The 17460-nt window shown below is 37.3% G+C and overlaps 3 protein-coding genes across 5 annotated transcripts; 2 read left to right on the plus strand and 1 right to left on the minus strand.

Moving 5' to 3' along the window:
* The first annotated feature begins 3376 nt into the window (after positions 1 to 3376).
* LOC125207828 (probable alpha,alpha-trehalose-phosphate synthase [UDP-forming] 8) lies at positions 3377 to 8405 on the plus strand. 2 transcript variants are annotated; one of them, XM_048107328.1, is made up of 6 exons: positions 3377 to 3587; positions 3866 to 3928; positions 5280 to 7305; positions 7401 to 7668; positions 7756 to 8091; positions 8196 to 8405. In XM_048107328.1, the coding sequence occupies exons 3-5, from the start codon at positions 5324 to 5326 to the stop codon at positions 8077 to 8079; spliced, it is 2574 nt and encodes an 857-aa protein (XP_047963285.1). In that variant the 5' UTR covers positions 3377 to 3587; positions 3866 to 3928; positions 5280 to 5323; the 3' UTR covers positions 8080 to 8091; positions 8196 to 8405. The 2 variants fall into 2 exon arrangements, with proteins under 2 accessions (XP_047963285.1, XP_047963284.1); XM_048107327.1 differs by having other exon boundaries at positions 7756 to 8405.
* Positions 8406 to 11136: 2731 nt separating this feature from the next.
* Positions 11137 to 13922, plus strand: LOC125208430. The gene is made up of 7 exons (XM_048108039.1): positions 11137 to 11468; positions 11546 to 11626; positions 11701 to 11877; positions 12096 to 12266; positions 12432 to 12644; positions 12728 to 12816; positions 12998 to 13922. Exons 1-7 carry the CDS (start codon positions 11369 to 11371, stop codon positions 13664 to 13666), a joined length of 1500 nt encoding a protein of 499 aa, XP_047963996.1. The 5' UTR covers positions 11137 to 11368; the 3' UTR covers positions 13667 to 13922.
* A 485-nt stretch (positions 13923 to 14407) lies between these two features.
* Positions 14408 to 17425, minus strand: LOC125205396. 2 transcript variants are annotated; one of them, XM_048104291.1, is made up of 6 exons: positions 17237 to 17424; positions 16942 to 17139; positions 16026 to 16190; positions 15432 to 15629; positions 15118 to 15215; positions 14408 to 15038 (listed from the first exon to the last, which is right to left on the minus strand). In XM_048104291.1, the coding sequence occupies exons 1-6, from the start codon at positions 17304 to 17306 to the stop codon at positions 14544 to 14546; spliced, it is 1224 nt and encodes a 407-aa protein (XP_047960248.1). In that variant the 5' UTR covers positions 17307 to 17424; the 3' UTR covers positions 14408 to 14543. The 2 variants fall into 2 exon arrangements, with proteins under 2 accessions (XP_047960248.1, XP_047960249.1); XM_048104292.1 differs by having other exon boundaries at positions 14800 to 15042; positions 17237 to 17425.
* Positions 17426 to 17460: the final 35 nt, after the last annotated feature.

The raw sequence follows: 17460 nt of genomic DNA on the forward strand, positions 1-17460 counted from the left end.
TATATGTTTATTTTTATTTACATTTGCAAACCTAAAAATATAAATACAAAATAGAAGTAAAATGTTTAGGGCGTCGTTTAGGGCGGGCTATAGTCCGCCCCACTGCAGGTGGAATGGGAGGAGGATAAAATGCTGATGTGGCGGTGCATAGGGTGTCGCTTAGGGCGTCCCACTGTGGATGCCCTAACGTCTATTGCATGTACTCCCTCCGCCCCACAAAGATTATCCCATTTTTCCATTTCGGTCCATCCCACAAAGTTTGTCCCATTTCACTTTTTACCATTTTTGGTAGTGAACCTTATATTCCACTAACTCATTCCTACTCACATTTTATTATAAAACTAATATATAAAAGTAGGACACACATTTTACTAACTTTTTCAACTCACTTTCTATTACATTTCTTAAAACCCGTGCCCGATCAAAGTAGGACAATCTTTGTGAGACGGGAGTAATATATTTATATCAACCGAGTGAAGCAGATGAAAGGCAGGCAGATCCATATTTATATCATTGTTGTTGATAGTATAATTTTGCACGTGTCTATATGTTTCTAGGTATATTAATATAGGTTGAAAATAAAGAGTGGTAGTAAGATGCAATAATTGCAGTAGATGAAGGAGAAATGGATAAGTGGATAAAGTGCATTTAATTGAAGGCAACAAATTTAGATTTAGACCTCCTTTTCTTCATCACAACCATCGGAGAATTACAACAATCCTAATATTATTAATATGACTATAATTTTTATATAATCAATATACTAGTATTAGTTTGCCGTGTGATTGACTCTCACTTAAACTTTGGAATAAGTTAGACTAGGTTTAATTAATGTTGGATAGAAATTTACCGATCAACAACTGTGAAACAAATAAAAGATGGACTTATGTAGGACCAAAAGTCATATTCAATTAGCATTAACATATAGTCCTGTTAAAAGAAATACGAATACAGTATTCCTTGATCTGTACAAAAGTTTAAAGAATGGCCTTAAGTTTAGGTTTAATGATTATATGCAACATTTCTTGTGAATTTAATGGATTCTAGATTAAGTCAGTTACTAATGATTATGTTTCACATTCCACTTCACCAAAACAAACTTTAGAATGTCTCTTTGATTATTTTTTCTAACGAATTTTAAATATGTGTATTTAATATAGTGTACGTGTATATATTAGATCTCACTCGTGATTAGTCAAAAAATGCAGGCTACAGGTGGTGGTGTACTAACTTTATTCTTTAGGGAACTATTTGTCTTAATCTTTTACCAAATTAAATAAGCACTAGTGATTTGCATATCTACATTTGACTTGGAATATCCAATTAAAATGCTTCAAGGCCACCAAGTTGCAACTTGCACGCCTTCTCCGATAAACAATGGGCCAAAATGAAATACACTACTTTGCATACGGCCATTTTTGTATTATGATCTGTTCAGGATTTCTCTTATCGCAATAAGATAAAACAAAAAAAAAGTAATTTTGATCGTCTTTATCTGTTTGAAAATGACCGTATTCTATTCTCTAATGAATTCCTTGCAATTGTATTCAAACTAAGAATAAAGTATTCAATATATCACCACGACTAGAATTTTGCAGACTCTTAATAACCCTTCACTATAACTTAATACCACTATATTTTTTCCGACTTAGAGCATCTCCAACCATTTATATTAAACTCAAACTTAAAATAATATTCTCTAAATTATGCCTTTTTTAATCACAAAATTTGAAAATATATTTGGTTTTGATTTAGTATAACCTAAAGATTTTGGAATACTATTAGAGCTAACTACATATCTCAATTTAAGTTTTAATATACCGTTAGAGATGGTATTACAACACTCGTTCAAGAAATAAGTAGAGTATTAGCAAATAGTTCTTGCGCTTGCTAATACTCTCTGCGTCCCAAAGTGATGTGTATTCCTTATTATAAAAACCTCGTGTAAAAATAATTTATATTCGCTCTAATACTTTTGTATATCTTATTTTTTCTATTTAATTTAATTTGATAAATACTATTTTCTTAAATTTTGTGTTAGAATAAGATGCATCACTTAAAAAAAAGATAAGTATGAAATTTCTTGATAAAAGAATGTAAGAAGGGATAGGAAAAATAAAATGAATTAGCATTTTTTGGCATAGTTAAAACTTAAAAGGGATTAAGATGTTAATCACCTCATATAAATTTGATTTTGAATAAAAAAATAGGATGAGTATTTGAATTTTGGATTGGATTTTAGTCCAATCCAATTTGATCAGAAAATCCAAAATTTTATTAAAAATGAATGTGATCTAATCGAAATGCCCGATATCTGAAACTCGAGCTACGAAATCTGGTCCAAAAATTTCAAAATTACATATAAGTATATGACATTCAAAATTTCAATACTAAAAACCAAAAATTGAAATCAAATTATCAAATTCCTTCAGCTTTTTTCAACACAAATGTTTTATACTAGTATTTGTTAGATTTTTAGCAGCGACAACAACAAATAATAATAATAATAATTATTATATTATATTCATTATAGTAAATATACTAACCCGGTCACAAAAATAGTCTTATTATTCAATTTTGGATAATGATAAAAAGTAGTTTATATTTATCTGTTATAAGTTTTTAATCTCTGATGAGGTGAGTTCTATTTTCTAGTAATGACACTTCAATCAATTTCTTTATTTACTAAATTTGTATTAAATTCTTGGTGTCCACCATTAAGACTTTTTTTAATCAACTGAATTGGTTTAAGCAGTAAATGTATTTCAAATTTTGCATTACAAATTTTAAAATATCAGATCCAGTTTAATCCAAATATTTGAAATATTTAAAAAGAAATAAATGACCCGAAATGAAAATTTGAAGCAAATTTTAAGTTTTAATTTAGTTAAGGTCAGATTTTTTATTTTTGAATATTTTGCGCTCCTCTATAGAAAAAAAATGCTTTCCCCCTTTTCTTATTTTAGAAAGTTTCATCATAGCTAAGTTGTTTTTTTTTTCATTTTAGAAAGTTTTATCATAATTGAATCAATTTTCAGGAGTATATAGTACTAACATTTAACCTATTTTATCTGTTATGTCATTTATTCTTTCTTACTTTTTTTTTAATGGCTCTGACCATAAAATAAATGAAAAATGAATAAGATAATTGTGGTAAATATAAGGAGGAAGTAGGGGTAAAGGTGGAAATAGAGAATAGTGGGCTGAGAAGTAGCCTAGGTTTTAGATCACACATCCGGACTATAGTAGTCTACTCGTCTTTATCCATTTCTTCTTGCGGCATTTCCACTTCATTTCCATTTTTCTTTTTCTCGACATTTCTGCCAGTTGTTACATTTATCCATCTTGCCGCATTTATTATTTTCTCTCTCTAAAACTATATCCTTATCTTTATCTTTCTTTCTCTTTCTATCTCTCTCTCTCTCTCTCAAAACTATATCCATCTGGCCGAATACTAATTTCTCAATTTCTTCTTTCTATCAAATTTGTTCGGTGATTCTTCAATTCTCTTCTCCTCTATTCAACCACGGACAAATTCCGGAAGGTTCATCGGCGCTGGCGTCGACGGCTTATTGTTGTGATCGAAGGTGAGCGATTCCGCGTCTTCTTTCTTTTCTTGTTTTTTTTTTCTTATTCTTTTGACTTTTGGATTTCTGTTCTGTGTGTTAGTTACAAATCGTGGAATATGTCGAGACTTCTTCTCATTTACTTCTGATTTTTGTATTTTCAAGTTGCTACGTGAATTATTCGAGTTTGGTGTGGTTTTTGCTATTTGATCTGCTTTTCTTAATCTTGTATTGTTCAACTAACTTTTATAGTATTATTTTATAGTGATGTGGTTTCATCTTTATTTTCCTGCCTACAGGAGTTGAATTTCCGAGTATCGTGAGAACGCTCTTTGGGAAGAAATCTCCTTTTTTGGGCTAAGGTGAATAAATTTGTTTTTTGTTTCTTTTTTTCTTTTTTCTTGGGTGTCTTTGCCAGTGGTTTCTAGAATATGTTTATCGCACGAGAGCCATTCTATCAAAATTTTCTTGATTAGCTATGAATTTAGCAGTCATTCATTTTATACAAGCATATTTTGCGGTGGATGTGTTCTTATATCTCTCTCATCTTTCTCTAAATGCTCTTCTTTGGAAACTTGGTTGGATATATCCGTACAAGTTACAACATCTTTTGAATAAATCTATGTTTCAAAAGTTTTATATTTGCCCCAGTTATGTACTCCTACTCCATTAGTATAGTTATAACTGCACAGTGATGGCTCTTGCGATTTGTGACTGCTGTTCGGCTCGAGTTTGGTTCCGCAACTAAAAATCTATGTATAGGGCTTCTGCTGTTCAGTCATCCGAAGACTGCAACTAATATTAGTGCATCATGTATTATCTATAAACTTTTGTCAGAAGTATCAATTTTGTTGTGCATGATCTGTAAATGTATCTCTTTCTTGTTTATTATTCCCTCCATTCCAACTAAGATGTCCCACTTTTTTGGATTGTAGTATGAGGCTTTAGGAGGTTTTATTTAGTGTGTTATGTGGTGATAGTAAACTTTGTTGAATGTATTAATGAAGAGAGAAAAATGTAAATGAAGTAATAATGAATAGAAAAAAATTTAGTTGGATGTATTAATGATGTTTACTTTTCCCAAATATGGAAGTGTGACATCTTTGTTGGGACTTGGGACATGCTAAAAAACTGAGACATTTTCATTGGGACGTATGGAGCACATATGTATAAACAGTTTTGTGTCTACTCAGTTAGCCACATTTTTCTGTTAGACATCAGCTTGTTGATTTTGGTAGAATATTTTTATCGCCTAGGCATGCTTTGATCAGCCAATGCTATTTAATTTGGACATTAATTAATGCAACAACATTTCAATGTTTTTTCTATGCATTTGTAATTTTGTACTTTCCTCTAAAGTTTGGTTTGTTATTATCTTATTTGTCTTTCTTATGCAATAGACCTACTTCACTAGTTTTTTGTTCTAGATTGTCATTTTTATTTGATCAACTAGATTGATGTGATACTTGCAGACTAGAGTATCTATTTAATTAGCGGAGAAATGGAGCATTTTTGAATCCCCCTTTTCTCTTTTTATTCCCACTACTTTGTTTCTCGTTCAACTTTTGTCTTACAAAGTTAGTACTGAAGAACTTATGTTAACCAAAGTGTAGAAGTGTACTTATGTTTAGTATCTAAACTGCTCTGTTATGTGATGTAGACTTGTTGATAGAAAAGTTATGGCAGCCTTTTCATTGACTTCTATAATTGCAGTTTCTAAGGAACAAGTTCGTGGGGACTCTTCTCTGGGAAGTTCCATGGCCTCAAGATCATGTGGAAATTTCTTTGACTTGGCTTCTGGAGAATTGGCGGAAGTTCCTCCAACTCCCAGAAGCCTTCCAAGAGTGATGACTATTCCTGGAATTATAGGTGATGGAAATGGGAACAGTGATGTAGAATCGGATAGCGCGTCAGCTGTTTCCCGTGAGAGGAAAATTATCGTGACAAATATGTTGCCATTGATAGCTCAAAAGGATAATGCGACTGGTAAATGGCGATTTAGTTGGGATGAAGATTCACTATATTTACAAATAAAGGATGGGTTTTCGCCTGAGACTGAAGTTATATATGTTGGATCTCTAAAGATCGAAATAGAGGCCAATGAACAGGAGGAAATTGCACAGAGTCTTCTAGATGAATTCAATTGTGTACCCACTTTTCTTCCTCCTGATATCCAGAAAAAATTCTATTACGGTTTTTGTAAGCAACAGCTCTGGCCTCTTTTTCATTACATGCTGCCTATGTGCCCAGATCATGGAGATCGATTTGATAGACAACTGTGGCAGGCCTATGTGTCTGCAAATAAGAAATTTGCTGATAAAGTCATGGAAATAGCCAATCCAGAGGATGATTTCATTTGGATCCATGATTACCATCTCATGGTGCTGCCTACTTTTTTAAGGAAGCGCTATAACCGTGTCAAGCTTGGCTTTTTTCTTCACAGTCCATTTCCTTCATCAGAGATTTACAGAACATTGCCTGTTAGAGATGAAATTCTGAAAGGACTACTAAATGCCGATTTAATAGGTTTCCACACATTTGACTATGCTCGTCATTTCTTGTCTTGTTGTGGTAGAATGCTAGGCCTTGACTATGCATCCAAGAGGGGGCATATTGGACTGGATTACTTTGGTCGAACAGTCTACATCAAAATCCTCCCAGTAGGTATTCACATGGGGAGACTGGAATCTGTGTTGAATCTGCGTTCTACGTGCAATAAAGTCAAAGAATTGCAAGAACAGTTCAATGGAAAGAAAGTGATTCTTGGAGTTGATGACATGGATATATTCAAAGGAATCAGTCTAAAGTTACTAGCTTTTGAACAGCTCTTGCTGCAGCATCGAGAGTTGCAAGGTAAACTTGTGTTGGTTCAGATAGTTAATCCTGCAAGGAGCTCTGGAAAAGATGTTCAGGAAGTAAAAAAGGAAACATACAATGCTGCTAAAAGAATTAATGAGCTATATGGTTGTTCAGATTATGTACCTGTTATTTTAATTGATCGTCATGCTCCTCGGTATGAGAAGACCGCCTACTATGCTGTTGCCGAATGTTGCATAGTTAATGCAGTGAGGGATGGGATGAACTTGGTCCCATATAAATATATTGTTTGCCGGCAGGGATCTTCTATAATGGATCAAGTTACTGGTACAAAACCAGATTCTCCCCGGACAAGCACACTTGTTGTGTCGGAGTTCATTGGTTGTTCGCCCTCTTTAAGTGGAGCTATTAGGGTTAATCCATGGGATATTGATGCTGTTGCCGAGGCCATGAACATGGCAATCACTATGGCTGATGCAGAAAAGCAATTGCGGCACGAGAAACACTATCGATATGTTAGCTCTCATGATATCGCTTATTGGGCTCGCAGCTTCATGCAGGACTTGGAGAGAGCTTGCAAGGATCACTACGACAAGCGCTGTTGGGGAATCGGCTTGGGCTTGGGTTTCAGGGTTGTGTCACTTTCTCCAAGTTTTAGGAAATTGTCAGTTGATCACATTGTTTCATCCTATAAAAGGACTCACAGAAGGGCAATATTTCTGGACTATGATGGTACTGTTGTTTCTCAATCCTCCATGGTTAAATTCCCCAGTCCTGAAGTGGTGAATATGCTCAATGCTTTGAGCAATGATTCTAATAACACGGTGTTCATAGTTAGTGGTAGAGGAAGGGAACCACTAAGTGAGTGGCTTGCTCCGTGTGAAAATTTGGGACTGGCTGCTGAACATGGGTACTTTCTAAGGTATTGAACATAATCTTGTTCTTGTACTTCTGTTTTATCGAATGTTCGTGTGCCCTTTGATGCAACTCAACATCATTATTTCCTTCCTTTGTCAGGTGGAACAAAACCTCGGAGTGGGAGTCATTAGCTGCGGATCTTGATTGGAAAGGAATTGTCGAACCCATTATGAAACATTACATGGAGGCAACTGATGGATCTTCTATGGAAGTTAAAGAGAGCGCATTGGTCTGGCATCACAGTGATGCTGACCCTGACTTCGGTTCCTGCCAGGCCATGGAACTCCTAGATCATTTGGAAAATGTTCTTGCAAATGAACCTGCCGTTGTCCAAAGGGGTCTGCATATAGTTGAAGTTAAACCGCAAGTATGTCTCTCTCTCTCACTCACAAATACTTCAACCCTCTGACTTTATGGGTATGAGTTTTCATATTGATGTATCTCTCATCTGTAGGGAGTGACCAAAGGTTTGGTTGCTGAGAAGGTGCTCTCAATGTTGGCCGCTGATGGCAAGGCACCAGATTTTGTCATGTGTATCGGGGATGATAGATCGGATGAAGATATGTTTGAGAGCATATCAAACACTGTCTCTAATTCATCCGGCACTGCAGTTCCAGCGATATTCGCTTGCACTGTTGGGCAAAAGCCGAGCAAGGCTAAGTACTATCTTGATGACAGTGCAGATGTTGTGAGGATGCTTCGAGGTCTTGCCAGAGCTTCTAACCCGAATCCTCGGCATAGTGCCCAGTTCAAGGTCGCATTCGATAGAATTTTCTGACCGAAGTCGAAGGTAGGTTTTGTACTATATTTTTGCTTTTGGACTTCTGAGTTCTGACCAGGTTAAGAAAAAAGAAAAAAAAAAGAAAAATTGACATGGGTTCTAACTTTGAATAGGGTGTGGAAACGTTGAGGTAAAATCTTCTCGTGGGATGTTGTGAAATACTTTTATAGTGTAGAAGAGCATGTTGTAGTTGTGCTATGCAGATGTTGATAATGGTTGCTCTTCATTGCTTAGATGCCACCATTATTTTGTATATAGTTGAAATTGCTCCTTCAAATGTAATCCTAATTTCATCACGATTTCAGCTTATATCTTTTTCTGCATGCTTTTTTTTGTTGGAAGTTTTTGAAATTTTCAATTATTTTGTTATCATACTGTTCATTTGGTTATATAGGTGATTAACCATATTGAAGGATTACAATTTTTAAAATCATAGCTCATTTCGTTTTGTTTATGTTTTAGCCTAGCCGCAGTAGCAGGAAAATTGAGAAAAGTGTAATGAATTGTCTACATCGTTATCGTGTTTATCAAGATGGATGAATAATAGTTGGTATATTTTATACTACACTTTTATAAATCTTATCATGTTAGTTTTCGTGACAATAAGATAAGATGCACATAAAGCTGGCCTGCATGTGATTACACCTATCTATATAGTGGATATTTTGTTCATGGTTTTTGATAAATAACACCAAAATATACAATATAGAACTATCCATACTAGATCTTTTTCTACAAAAAATGATTGACTTCTTGACGTACACAAAATCAGAAATAAAAAAGAACATTAATTAAACTTCATTACAGGAGCATTCATGGATTTCTATCTCTAGATGAGTTATCACCCCTACCAAACATGTTTTTTAATTATACAATATCAATATATTATGTTCTATTTTGCAAAAGTTATTTATATTATTAGATGTCTAGACTATACATCTTTTGATGCACAATTAATAAAGTATATGGGAAAAAAAAGTGATTCAAGAATGGGATAAAAAGAGAGAAAATTGGTTGAAGTGATGAGTTGTATATTAATAAGTTGTAAATATGCATATGTATATGGATAATATACTGTGATATATTTTTTTATAAATAGATATGAATTAATTTTGGTAGAAATGGAAGTATATAACTCCTATTTTTTGTCATACTATGATGTCATACTATGATTTGCTCTGTGGTTAGATCATTATAATAATGTTAAGGATTGGCGTCCAATGTTTCATGATCACTTTTAATTGTTGGTCGTACATAGATAATTAGATTTGCATTTCCCTTAAATTTGTACTCCTATAAATTATAATAGTAGTATTCCTAGTACTTACTCCTACCTAGTAGTAGTAAATCTTTTTTCAAATAGTCAAATTAGATTTTTCAAACCATATTTTTCATAAATGCATAAAGGCTAAAATGCCCACTAGCGTGTTGATGAGTGTGAGAGAATAAAGTTAATGGGCCAATCTATTGTGGACCTACTTGCCTTTTTCCAAACTTGTCTGGGGCCCTGAAATAAGTCCATTCCCAACAATTGATGGTGAATATTGAATATCATTATTTAAAAATATAATAATTGATTAAAAGTAAATTCCTCATAATAGGCCATGGGATTTAGTGTCCCACAACATAATTGTTAACATTTTCTTGTTGCTTAAAATGAAAGCTATTAATGAATTTTGACAATGTATATTACAAACATTTATTGCGCATTCTTGTTTTGAATTGTCAAAATTGTAGATAACATTTAAAGATACGTATTTTTGAGTTTTCAAACGTTATATTATATACGAGGATGATGAATTTAATTTACTTTCCTACAATTTTATTAGAGCATCCGCAATGGTCGGCTAGCGACAAGTGGGCGGGGGTCACCGGGGGGACCGGTATATCGGCCGTCTCTTGATTTTTTGACGGCGTCGTCTCACACTTCGACCCCAGCGGAGACGCAGTTCACTGGCGATGGCGATGACCTTCTGTCGTTGCATGACATGGGGATCGATCTCGATGATCCGGATACTCCCGTTCCGGCGAGGTTGGTTAGGTGGCGACGACCAGCTTGCTGCGAACAACCCACTGGTCGTCAACATGCGAGGCGAAGATCGGGAGTCCGCCTTATAGGAGACCGCCCATGCAGGGAAGGACTTCAAGCAACGAGGAGGTCCGGGGCGGGGCGGGGAGCCGCACTGTGGCCGCGGTGGGCCGCGTTTTGCGAACATGACGCGCCAACGCCCTCCGCCGGCTCAAGAGTGGGCGTGATCGAGGAGGACGCCCTTGAGGATAGCCGCGGGGTCAGCTTCCCCGTGGAGTGAAGTATAAGGAGTTCACCTTCTCGGGGATCCCCCTATCGCCCCGCGACCGCCCCACTCGAGTACACTCTCCATTCGCGTAACCATACGCGGGATCGGATGTACAAGGTCTTACAGGAGTGGAGGGCCGCCACAGACCCCACGGAGAAGATGTTTCTTCAGGAGATGCTCGAGAGCATGCGTGCCGATTTAGCCGCCGCGAGGGCACGGCTTGCGGGTTCCGACGTGGGCTCAGATACCACGGGTGGCGGCAGCGGCAGCGGGGGCGGCGACGACGACGGAGACGGCGACGAGGAGTAGAGATCGGCGGGGCCCGTGTGTTGAAGCCCTTTTTTTTTTGAAAAGAATCATGTATTTTTTTTTAAAAAAAATTTGTACTTTTTTTTAATGGAATGGATTATTTTTCCCGTATATGTGTCGTAAATTTAATTCCGTATTTTAATTCCGTAAATGTAGTGTATTTTGAATTATTTTTATTGCGGTGGCTTTATGTTTATGGCCTATGGCTGGCCTAAATCTGATGTGGCAAGGGGTTTTTTGAGTGTTGCTTATGTGGCAGGGGAGAGAATTTACCATTGCGGATGCTCTTACTGCCTGGAAAGAATTTTTCAAAAGTTTATATGGAAAGCAGAATTGATGTAAAATTGTATTGGAAAAAAGGTAGATGGTGTAAAATTATGTTATGAATTGATTGAAAATTAAACAAAATTAGTAAGCAACACATGACACAGTGGCCCTCACAACCGTCTCTCTCTTTTGTCTCTTTGCATCCCATTCTCTCTCCTCTTCACGCACTCGCCCCTCAGTCTCACAAAGTCCATACTTTTTTTTCCTCCACCCTCCCTTTTTGGCGTCAAGAATCTCAAAATCCACAAAGAAACCTTTCACCCCGCACCCTTTTCTCTGCTAGGGTTTGATTTCCAGCAAATGCCGAGCTTCTCACTCCGTTTCTGAACTGGTTGCATCACATTTTGCTAAAAATGGTGTTGAAAATGGGGAAAAATGTTGTTGTGCTGCTTTTCACTCTTTCTCTCCTCTTTGGCGGCGTGTGCTGCGTTTCTGCTCCTTCCTCACCCGCTAGTAAGTGCACGCATTGTGCGTGCGAGTTTTCTCTCTCAATTGATCTGTGCTGAAATTCTTTCATTTTTTGGGTACAGGGATTGTTAATGGGGCTTTCTCGAACGCATTCTCGATGCTGATGAAATGGACTCTATCGCTCAAGGCTACTACTAAAACTGGTAAGGATTGGATTCTGATTCGATTCCTTTTCCCTTCCTCCAACACTGTTTTGAAAAACTCTACTGTTTTGCAGCCATTTCGGGGCGTCCCATGATGAAGTTCGAGGGAGGATACAATGTGGAGACCGTGTTTGACGGAAGCAAGCTCGGAATTGAGCCCTACTCCGTCGAGGTCTTGCCAGATGGCGACCTTCTCATTTTGGATTCCGCTAACAGTAATCTCTACAAGATCGGCTCATCCTTGTCATTGTGTGAGTTCCGTTTATTTGCTTCCATTTTTGTGAATTATGTGTCTTGATTCGGGAAGACAACAGACAAACTGAGAGTTGTGATTGATCAATTGCATAAACATCAACTGTATGATGTCCTTGATTGCTATTGGAGCTCCTCTTGTTAGCAGTTTTAATCATTGGGATCTGCTTTTCCTTGTTGGTATGAGGACTAACTTATGCAATTTTGGTGAAATCAGATAGTAGGCCGAGGCTGGTTTCAGGGTCGGGAGACGGATACTATGGACATGTGGATGGGAAACTGAGGGAAGCAAGAATGAATCATCCGAAGGGGCTTACCGTTGACGACAGAGGCAATATCTACATTGCTGACACAGATAACATGGCGATCCGGAAGATAAGTGATACAGGTGATTTGATATACCTCAGCACTCACTGCATCTAACTGCTGGCTTCACATATATGAAATCAACTATAAGCGATTCAGATGTGTTATTAAGTCCTTTTGTATGTACTTGAATCACTAATAGAACATCACTCATTCTTGATTTTGCTGTGGTCAATTTTTTTTTCAGGGGTCACAACAATTGCTGGGGGCAAACGGGTTCGTGGAGGTGGACATGTGGATGGACCAAGTGAGGATGCAAAGTTTTCAAATGATTTTGATGTGGTGTATCTTGGAAGCAGCTGCTCCCTCCTTGTTATCGATCGTGGAAACAAGGCAATTAGGGAGATTCAACTCAATTTTGATGATTGTGCTTATCAGTATGGGAGTGGCTTCCCCCTAGGTAAAATTTGCGTATGATTATCTTAGTTACGTTAAGTTCACAAATAGTACTAACTCTTATAACTCCGTTTTCTTTTTTTGCAGGAATTGCTGTGCTTGTAGCAGCTGGCTTCTTTGGTTACATGCTGGCGTTGCTTCAACGCAGGGTTGGTTTGATTGTGTCTTCTGAAAATGTGAGTCGTCATCCACTTATTGCATCATACTTCATCTCCAGAAAGTAGTATATAATTGTTCTTGTGGTGCGGATTGTTGGCAATGTGTAGAAAGAAGAAAAATGTGATTATGGATCTTTGTTTTGAATTTGCTGCTTCTTATCTATATTTGGTAACAGTGTGTTGCTATTTGCTCTTGAAGGATCAAGATGGCATGAATGAGAGTTTTCCCCAAAGTGAGTTTCAGAAGCCATTAAAATCTATGATGAGGCCACCATTGATTCCATCTGAAGATGAGCAGGAAAAGCAAGAAGAAAGCTTTCTGGGATCTTTGGCGAGGCTGGTGGCACAAACGGGGGAATCTGCTGCCGATATTCTAGGAGCAGTGTTTCCCATGTTGAAGAAGAAAAAACCGAACACTCAACATCAGAGCCAATATCCGTATGAACAGCAGTTCAAGTACTCAAATGCTTGGCCAGTGCAGGAGAGCTACGTTATACCACATGAAGACGAGCCTCCCTCCATTGAAACCAGAGCTCCTACTCCTAAGAAGACGTATGCCTTCATGACTAAAGACTCGGAGAAAATGCAGCAGCTTAGGCAAAGCCGTGCCTTCTATTCTGGATGGGATGGCGATCTTCAGAAGCAGCAGCAAACCAAGACACAACAGCATCTTCATCAGTATCACGCATCACCTGCTCAGACCTACTACGAGCGAAGCCCTGAGACAACTAATGAGATACTTTTTGGAGCAGTACAAGAGCAAGACAAAAAGAGAGAAACTGTGGTGATCAAGCCCCTAAAGCATGGTGTTTCTTACTATGATCGTCAAAACATTCAGTCTCGACCTGGCTACAATCATGACCATTGATCAGTTATGCATACAAAGCTACTGTTCTTTGATTTGATCAAGACTACTTGCCAAAGGTTTCGGTTGTGGAATCTGGAATATAGCTAGATGCAAGATTACAGTATTAGTACACCTTCTTTGAGAGTGGAATCTGTTTATTCAAGTAGGGTAGTGCAAAGTTTACAATGGCTATTTCTGTTGTAGCTCTTTGAAAACAGAACTTCACCGGTCCTGTGAAAATGGGTGGAATTTAATTAAATTTTCTTCAGTAACTAAATACTACTCCCTTCTACTACTACTACTACTACTACTACTACTACTACTTTATTTTATTTATTGAATTTATTGAATTATGCAGCCAAAGAAACTTCTCAGTTGATCAAGTTAATTTAAGCCCTGTTTTTTAGAGTGAAGTAGTTGGGGTTGTCACTTGTCAGCGGATCCAATGTTGCTAAATATTTATATCGAGTCACATTAATATTATACGGTGGTGAGCTACAATGAACTAGGCAGATACAGACATTCATCTTAATACAATTATTTGTGCAAGAATGTCTTTGAGTTAAAAAATATCTCATGTTGTTGGAAGTTTCATTAGTTTAATTTAGATCAGTGGACTGTCACTACAATTTGAGGGTCCGAGCACGTTCTCAGTTTACAATTTATTGGGATCTGTTAGCCAGATCACAATTTAGATTTATCTCAGTTTTATCCATATTCTTGGAATGTTAGAGAGAGAGAGAGAGAGAGAGAGAGGGAAGATACCAAAACAAGCATAGAGCTGCCATAATGCATTTTAAGCATCTGCTGCAATAGAAACAAGCGGTGTATGGTTATATCACACTTACAATACTTAATACGACAACCAAGTAGAGACATAGCGTGGATGACATATACTTCATCTTCGCCTCACCAATCCCAACCGGCTGTCAGAGGAATAGACTTTAAGAGCTTCACCTTCAAAACTAGCTAGATTTGCCTTAATCATACCATCAATCGTTTGGTGCTCATGCTTGCTTTCTGGCTCCGCAATTTCATCTGTATTCACGGGTGCCATCAAAAGCCCTTTGTCAAAAGTGAGCAGATCTTTCAGTTGATCTGCCACCTGCTGTGAGATGATTGTATTACTACTACTGCTACTGCTATTACATACTTCATCCATGTCCAACAAAGAAACTTTTTTTCCAGAACTAGGACGAGACTCTAATGGCATACGCCTAAACATGAGGGATAAGTGCGAGAGGGTGAGCAAAATGATCTGAAGACCGCGCAAATATACTGTAGATTTAACAACTGCGCTTCTCAAGTCTGAGCAGAGCATCGGTACTTGTCTCTCCAGACTCATTTGGCAATGTGTCCATGTCCAGGGGAGCTGATGACGTCTGACGCCTTCCTGTCTACAAAGTATAGTTAGAATATGGTGGTTATTGGTATTACACAACTCACTTGTATGTATACGCGGCCAGACTTACATATGGAATAACATAAGGGCGGATCACAAGGCCAACAGCAAGGCTGATTACGCTGCAGAGTCCCAAACCAAGAAGCCAGGCAGAGGTGGTTCCCAGAACTGCAAAGAAAAATGGCACCTTAAGACAGACATGATAATGTGTAATATATGCAGTCATGTCACGAAAGAACTTAAAACTCCTCATATGTTTAGCAGTAGGGGAAGTATTAAGTTATTTGACGAACTAATCTGGAGAGGAATAATGAAACTAAACAAAGAACCTGGAGAGGAATAATGAAACTAAACAAAGAACCTCAAAAATACGGTAGTTCTCACCAGAGCCAGACTGCCTGCTACAATCTTCTGGTCTCAAACTTATTTGACGAACTAATCTGTTGCCATGGTCAGATATCAGCAAAGCACACATTTCAGAGATAAAGGTCAACTCAAAATCATCAGAAAATGATGCATCACGAGCAGGTCCATCTGCATGGCCAGACTTTTGTGAATAACCTCCAGCGATTGTGGTCACACCTGCAATATACAATATAAGAAAGGAATCAAACACGACATGTAAAGAACACGATTATTGTTCTCCAGCCGAGGCCAGATATGAAGTGTATAGATTATTTAGAATCAAATGATTCTTGTAGTATGAGAATAAGAAGGAACAACAGGTGTATCAGTAAAACCTGTCAGTTGCATTATAAAAAACATAAATGCATCACATAAAAGTATCCCTTAAATCAGTAAAAGTTTGTGAATATGCTTCACTAAATGTTTTTAAAAAAGAGCATATGGCAAGCCTACTTTAACCAGTTAAACTGATTCAGGATTTCATTGGTCTCCTTGACACTGAAACAATGATGTATGTTTGTAAGCAGGCAAAAGAATGTATTGTCTGCTTAAACATGTCCTTGATGTATCCACCTGATTTGGTGATCTTCCGAATGGCATGGTTACGATGGTCAGCAACATATAAATTCCCGCTGAGATCAACGGAAAAACTCTTTGGCTTATTGAACTTTGCTGAAGCCAAGTCACCATCCACATACCCAAACTCTTCATTTCCTGCCAGCTTCTTCATCACAGTCTCTGCAAGACAAAGATCCCAGGAAAAGTTCATTATATCGTAAACACCCTTCACCCTTCCATTATTAGTATTCACCAATAAAAGATAAGGTAAATTAAAAATTTGAAGCATGGACTTCATGTATTAACTTACGACCCCCTAAATACGGCACCACGTCCTCCGATTCCAACCTACCCATAACACACAAACATATAAGAACACTTTCTTGAAGTACCATCTTGAATCAAACCATCAAATTTGGGACACTTTCTACAATAAATGTGTTTCTTTGAAAACCACCTCCAAGTTTCTAACCCAACTCTAGCTTACCAAATACAAAATTTTAGCATACAAGTTACAACCATTTTCCACCCATTCTTTAAATTAAGTGTGAAAATAATATTTTACTGTTTTTGTTTGTACTTTAATTAGAATATTAGTAGTATAATAACTAAAGAGACATAAAAACAAAAACTGAAAGTCCTGCACTAAAGGATAACTGTTGCACTAACAGCAACGTAAAATGCGCTGAAGTACAAAGAATAATTTAATGATTCAATAGTTAAACACTGGATAGGAGATCAGAATGTCATGGAACAGCCATTTGAGTTTGGGACAGCGTTCTGTTAGTTTGAGACACAAGTTATTCCCACTAACTTTAGTGTAGTTAAACAATTCACAGAAAATTTAATGTAGCACTGTTCCTAACCCTAAATTCAGTAAAAAAAACACAGTGTGGTTGGAGTACTAGATGAAAAGATTAAAGTTTTTAACCGTTGGAGGTTGAGGTTGTAGGCAGCAATGCGGTGTAGAAAGTGCTGGCAACGGAGTCGAGAATGATGAAGAGATCGGACGGCGGAGATTGATGCAGTATGGACTGAGGATTGACTTTGATGTTAGACTTGTCACCATTGATGAGTGTGGTGACTGTGTAGCCGTTTTCATAAATGATTTCCCCACTTCCACCTGCCACTGTAAATATAAAGAATTAACTAAATTTCCAAATTTCGTAATGATCAAATGGCTCGATTTTTAACCGACAATTTTGATATTTTCTCGATTCGTTTACCTTGGACCAGAATCACACAAAATTGCAGGAAGACAACGACGAAGCAGAGGGAAAAGTTGGAATGCACCATGATCGATTTGCAAGGGGAGAGAGACGATGACTGTATGTGCACAAGTGAAAAAGGCGAAGTTACCTTACAGTAACATTTACTGTACTATTTTCGAAATCACCCCAAATCTCTTTGTAAACTTTCCAAAGACCCCCAAATAAAAGGAAAGGGGAAA

This window comes from Salvia hispanica, chromosome 2 (genome assembly GCF_023119035.1).
Source record: "Salvia hispanica cultivar TCC Black 2014 chromosome 2, UniMelb_Shisp_WGS_1.0, whole genome shotgun sequence".
Classification (NCBI taxonomy): domain Eukaryota; kingdom Viridiplantae; phylum Streptophyta; class Magnoliopsida; order Lamiales; family Lamiaceae; genus Salvia; species Salvia hispanica.

What these genes read in the sequence shown, in the direction of transcription:
- LOC125205396 (XM_048104291.1), bottom strand. Translation starts at nt 17,306, where the DNA reads ATGGTGCATTCCAACTTTTCCCTCTGCTTCGTCGTTGTCTTCCTGCAA. An exon ending in TACAACCTCAACCTCCAACG is followed by an intron (nt 16,191 to 16,941) that starts GTTAAAAACTTT and finishes TTTGTCTTGCAG; the next exon opens with AGACTGTGATGAAGAAGCTG. An exon ending in TAGCAGGCAGTCTGGCTCTG is followed by an intron (nt 15,216 to 15,431) that starts GTGAGAACTACC and finishes TTTTCTTTGCAG; the next exon opens with TTCTGGGAACCACCTCTGCC.
- LOC125207828 (XM_048107327.1), top strand. Translation starts at nt 5,324, where the DNA reads ATGGCCTCAAGATCATGTGGAAATTTCTTTGACTTGGCTTCTGGAGAA. An exon ending in GAACATGGGTACTTTCTAAG is followed by an intron (nt 7,306 to 7,400) that starts GTATTGAACATA and finishes TTCCTTTGTCAG; the next exon opens with GTGGAACAAAACCTCGGAGT. An exon ending in TAGTTGAAGTTAAACCGCAA is followed by an intron (nt 7,669 to 7,755) that starts GTATGTCTCTCT and finishes TCTCATCTGTAG; the next exon opens with GGAGTGACCAAAGGTTTGGT.
- LOC125208430 (XM_048108039.1), top strand. Translation starts at nt 11,369, where the DNA reads ATGGTGTTGAAAATGGGGAAAAATGTTGTTGTGCTGCTTTTCACTCTT. An exon ending in CCGGAAGATAAGTGATACAG is followed by an intron (nt 12,267 to 12,431) that starts GTGATTTGATAT and finishes TTTTTTTTTCAG; the next exon opens with GGGTCACAACAATTGCTGGG. An exon ending in TGATTGTGTCTTCTGAAAAT is followed by an intron (nt 12,817 to 12,997) that starts GTGAGTCGTCAT and finishes TTGCTCTTGAAG; the next exon opens with GATCAAGATGGCATGAATGA.